At 37.2% G+C, this 5267-nt stretch overlaps 1 protein-coding gene across 1 annotated transcript; it reads left to right on the forward strand.

The window, feature by feature from the left end:
• Positions 1-906: 906 nt before the first annotated feature.
• srd5a2b (steroid-5-alpha-reductase, alpha polypeptide 2b) lies at positions 907-3417 on the forward strand (the record flags this gene model as incomplete). Its single annotated transcript, XM_079842552.1, has 5 exons — positions 907-1181; positions 1827-1990; positions 2854-2955; positions 3094-3244; positions 3351-3417. The coding sequence occupies 5 exons, from the start codon at positions 907-909 to the stop codon at positions 3415-3417; spliced, it is 759 nt and encodes a 252-aa protein (XP_079698678.1).
• Between the last annotated feature and the right edge of the window lie 1850 nt (positions 3418-5267).

The following is a 5267-nucleotide window of genomic DNA, read 5'->3' on the forward strand; positions in this document are numbered from 1 at the left end:
AGAATGGAACGCACAGGATTGTGGGATATCAAAGGCAGCGAAGGATACAAATATGCTGCCTTCAAAAATCGATCAGATGAAGGTATCTCAGGAGACAGGAAGTGAAGCGAACATTAGATTCGGATGTGTCTTGGTGCCTTCCTGCCTTGAAATGTGTCCTCTGAAGGCAGCATTTTCCAGGTTTCGGTAATTTAACATAGTTAAATTGTACTTATTCTAGTAAGTACTGAGTAATATTAATTAACTACATGTACTTACTATAGAGTTACTGTAGAGTAAGCACATGTAACATTGTCACCTTAACATAAAGTGTTATGTGGAAAGTGAGGAAACCGAAATGGTGCCTCAAGCATCTTTTACCTTTACAGTTTGAGAGGAGATTTTCTATTGAAAAGTAGGCCTATTAATATGTACGCCAAAACAAACACAAAAAAAGAAACAAAAGCCCATTTACCTCATTGAAATATGATGATACTCAAAAGAATGAAAGAAAGACAGATAATTGCTCTGTAAAATGACAAATACTGAGAATCTAATTCCTTTGTTCATCCTTCTGAACACAAAATATACAGGTTTAACAACTGCTGATGACAAAAACTATAGCCAAGCCTCACCGAAATGCTTGTGTTTTGATACCATTCTATCATATGAAAACTGATGCTCTCCACTAGTGCATTTGTGGAAAAATCTCTCGCAATATGTGAAAAAGGAAATCTGTTTGAAAAAGGCACTCTCACATTTCAGCAGGGTGCATTCTGTCGCATGATCAGGATTCGGCTCTCGCTCTGCTTTTGGGGAGGAGCTGCTCTGAGACGCTGTGTTTGCAGAGCTCTGGTGAGGGGTTAAGAGGGGAGATACAACATTAGGCTCAAACCTGGTCTGGAATTGGACAGATACTCAACCTCCATGCAGTGCCAGGAGTTCCTTGTGCGGAGCCTGAGCTTGGGGATGATCCTGGGTGGGGTAATACACTTTATATGTCTCAGGAAGTCTCACGCTGCCTACGGCCGCTACGTGGACACCTCGGGCAGCTCCATGATGGTGCCCGCAAGGCTAGCATGGTTCCTCCAGGAGCTTCCCGCTCTCCTGGTGCCTTTGCTTTTGATGCTGATCACGGATGGAAAACACAGCACCGGGAAACACCTGATGCTCTGGACCTTCTGTCTGCACTACTTCCAAAGGTAAGCCGTGTGCATGATGGGACATCATGAGGGACCGTTGGGGGGGATGAAGAAGAATTCAAAATGATACAAAACACTTCATAGTATGTTCATTTTACAACATTAATGAAAGATCCCTCGTTTAAAATGCAGATAGGCTAGAAAACGTGACTGCATATGAATCATAGGAACTTTATAACGTCATTGGTCATCAGAGTGTTTTTGCTTCTATTCAGTTCTTTTTTTTTTTGTATGCAAAAGTTCAGTTACGCCATTTTACAAACCTGGATGTATTATTTAGCTCACCCAGAACAAACAAGGAAAAAATACCCTTAATCCGAAGACAAAAGGGAACGGACTGAGTGGAATGTTGTAGATTCCTGCTACTTTAGAAATTCATGCTGTGCTGACACTAAATTAAGGCTGCGGAAATGTAACAGCTTAATATTTGATTTGAGTAATTAACTGAACCAAAAGCAGGTGAATGACGTGATAAATTCTTGAATAATTCAATGGAAGCACGATCTAGACAAAACACAACAGGTTTGTGAACAGGTGTTGAATTACAAAGAGCATGCAGACACACAATAACAGTCGAAGTGTAATGTACTGTAGGCGGACAATCAAAAGGTGGTATCTGATCTGTATTAACATTCTGGTTTCCAGGAGCTGCATCTACTCTCTGCTGACCAAAGGGCGGCCGTATCCTTTCAACATCATGCTGCTAGGGATGGTGTTTTGCTCTATTAATGGCTTCCTGCAGGCACACTATCTGCTGCATTGTGCAACATATCACAACACATGGTTTTCTGATGCCTGTTTACTAGCCGGTAAAACTTGTTTATTGAAAGGATTATTATAATAAAATTGTGCGCTATTCAAAATTTTACTGACAATTTGAACTGAGGTGGCAAACAGGATTCAAAATTGTCATTTGAATTTGTATTTAAGAAAGTAGAAATGAAAATAGAAGGTACATTGGAAGGTACAGAAATTGAACAAATATATTCATATTTTTAGTAAGAACTGTTTTATATTTATCTAAAAGCTGTCATTTTGAGACAAAATTTTGAGGTGGTATATGAAAAACATCTGGATGGCTGTGTTAATTTTTTTTACAGTAATGAATACTGTCGAAGAGAAATGAATGAAATATATTGGTAACACGTTACAATAAGGTCTCATTTGTTAACATTAGTTGATGCATTAAATAACGAACTAATGAGCAACATTTTTACAGCATTTACTAACTTTTGTTATATTAATCTAAAAACTTTTTTGAGATTAACATGACCTGAAATTAATAAATGCTGAGGAATTATTTTTCATGTTAGTTGATGTTAACTTATGACAATGTTAACAAATGAAACCTTATTGTACAGTGTTACCAATATATCTAATCCTCTGTTCCACACAGAGAATAAATATGCATAAATACTGAAAGATTAATGTAATTATTAATACAAATGATTGATGAATTTGTTTCTTAAATTAGAATTTTGCTCAACCCTTCTATAATTCAATATTATAGAAGAATATATATATATATATATATATATATAATTTCTAGCCTAACGTATTATTATCATTAATAAATGTTTTAATAAAATTTACTTTAGAGGAATTGCTTGATAATGTTTATATAAAGTTGTACATGTTCATTAAGTGATTTATTAACACTGTATTTCTCTAGGCCTGATCATATTTTTCATCGGAATGGGAGTCAATATTCACAGTGACCATATTCTTCGCAGCCTAAGAAAACCTGGAGAAATTTCCTATAAAATACCAAGAGGTACAACTATTTGAGGGTCTTTTTAATGTAATAGCAACACTCATCACTCACTGTCTTTATTTCAGTCTCTGTAAGCAAACTGCAATTAGCTTCACTGAATAAATGCTGAGCTGATTTATGTGTTTGTTTTAACCGCAGGTGGCTTGTTTGAGTATGTGTCTGGTGCAAATTTCTTCGGGGAGATAGTACAGTGGCTGGGCTATGCTGTTGCTACCTGGTCCTTACCCACATTTGCTTTTGCTTTTTTCACAATTTGCTTCATAGCCCCGAGAGCTTATCACCATCACAGGTAAACCAAAATTCACAAATCACTTTTAGAATTATTAAACTGTACGTTTTTAAACTGGTATAATGGTTGATTTAGGAAAATACATGTGGTTTCTAATGTGTTCCAGGTTCTATCATGAGAAGTTCAAAGATTTCCCCAGATCAAGAAGATCCCTCATACCCTTCATCTTCTGAGCAGATAAATGTAGTTGCGTTTTGACAGAAGGAAAGAATTCATCTTCTTAATTGCTACAGTGTACACATGTCCTTTTGGTTTGTTTTCATTATCTGATTTAGCATACAGTATGTGGGAATTATTGGCACAAATCTAGGACTTGAATATGTATCCAGATTGGGTGTAATGATTTTGACTTCCTGTATGATAAAGGATAAATCATATCAACTTAATCTTTTGTATTATTTGTACAGCATGTTATTGCAGTTGTTAGTATATTTGTGTGTAACTGTGAGCAACTTTTATATTTCGTCCCAGCTTAATATGCAGAGACTGTCATTTGGTTGATTTCCTCAAAAAGTGTAAACCGTATGACTCAGGTGCTATTAAAACATGAGCATCTTAGCCACCTTTGATTCAACCAATTGCATGATTTTGTTTACAGGATTATCTGTTTGCTGAACAATGACAGTCATGTTTGGTCAAATTGAAGTCAATCATTGAAAACAATCTTAATTTTGGTGATGTTAATTTCACTTCATATGTAAAGAGGAAAATATAATGAACCGAAAAATGAAACCATATGTGTTTTTTTTATCTAAAGTGGCACTTTAAGGTACACAATGGCTCTCTGGCAATTAAAAAACAAAACTGCATACATTTTGCGGAAGAACCTTGTTTTGCTTCAGCTCTGTGTGACTGTGCCAGGACTGTACAGTGAGACATGTTGGACGTGCTACGAAAAAGTCGGTCTGCGCGATTAATAAATATATCACACAGTTTTGCGAGTTTGTTGTGTGCTTGTTTGTGCGTGAGGTTAACTGATGACTCACCGCCATTTTACTAGTGGTAGTTGTCAATCACAGGCATGTCTGTTGAAAACAATTGCCAATCAGAGGTGATAACTGTAGGTTTTCAGGTGTTTCATTCTGTAGACTAAAAAATCGATTAATAATTTGAAAAGGTTTTGTTTGCCATGCAGAGGACCAACGTCCACGTACACTGCAAAGTTTCAGAAGCAAGCCTGTAGCACTCCTCTCAGAAACTGAAGCCTCCGTGCCATCGCCCCCAGGTGGCTGGTCCCAGTATAGGTCCTATCCCCCGCCCCTCCGTGTTTTCTAATGGACGCGAGACCAACTAAACAGTCAAATTACACTTCAAATAATTTTTTCCCAAAGTTGGTTTCTGTTATTGTAGGCAGTTTTTATCACAATGATTTAATTTCAAGTGTTCGTTTTTAAAATAAGTTTAGTTTTAGTTAGTTATTTGATGCTATAAAAACGGGGGGTGTGACGTCATGATTGACAGCTGAGATTGATGGCTTCTCTGAGTGAAGTCTTTTTTCAGGATTTAATTTCTACATTTCCATAACTGTTTATTTCACACCAACATAATGAATTGTTCTGCATCTGTGAGTGTGTAGGCGGGCTTTTGATATCGCACCTCTACTTCCTGCTCTCTACCGCGCAGATTCCGGTCCCGAGATCACTACTGCGCAGACTCGGTCCCAAATCTGCACAAGATGTCAGCGCCATATTCGGACCTCCGGAGGCTTCAGCTACTTCAGTGGAAGCCAATGAAGTTACGTCGTCCATATTTTTTTTACAGTCTATGTTCAGAAGTGACAGATGCATTTAATTACGGGAATGAATCTGTTGAATTCTTCCATAAGTCACTCCAGAAATGTATATGATTGAAAGTGATAAAGTAGCAACAAATGAGCTAATGAGTGGTCCTCTGTGTCTATCTACTGGATAAAGTGGTAATTTCATATCATGTTCATTTTTAAAGTGTTTGTTTTCCACCGAATATCAGAAATTGTCTAGTAAAGCATGGCACGATTCCTTTTGAGTCAGCCTCTCGACATTGC

Source organism: Gobio gobio (genome assembly GCF_949357685.1).
Source record: "Gobio gobio genome assembly, chromosome: 18".
Taxonomy (NCBI): domain Eukaryota; kingdom Metazoa; phylum Chordata; class Actinopteri; order Cypriniformes; family Gobionidae; genus Gobio; species Gobio gobio.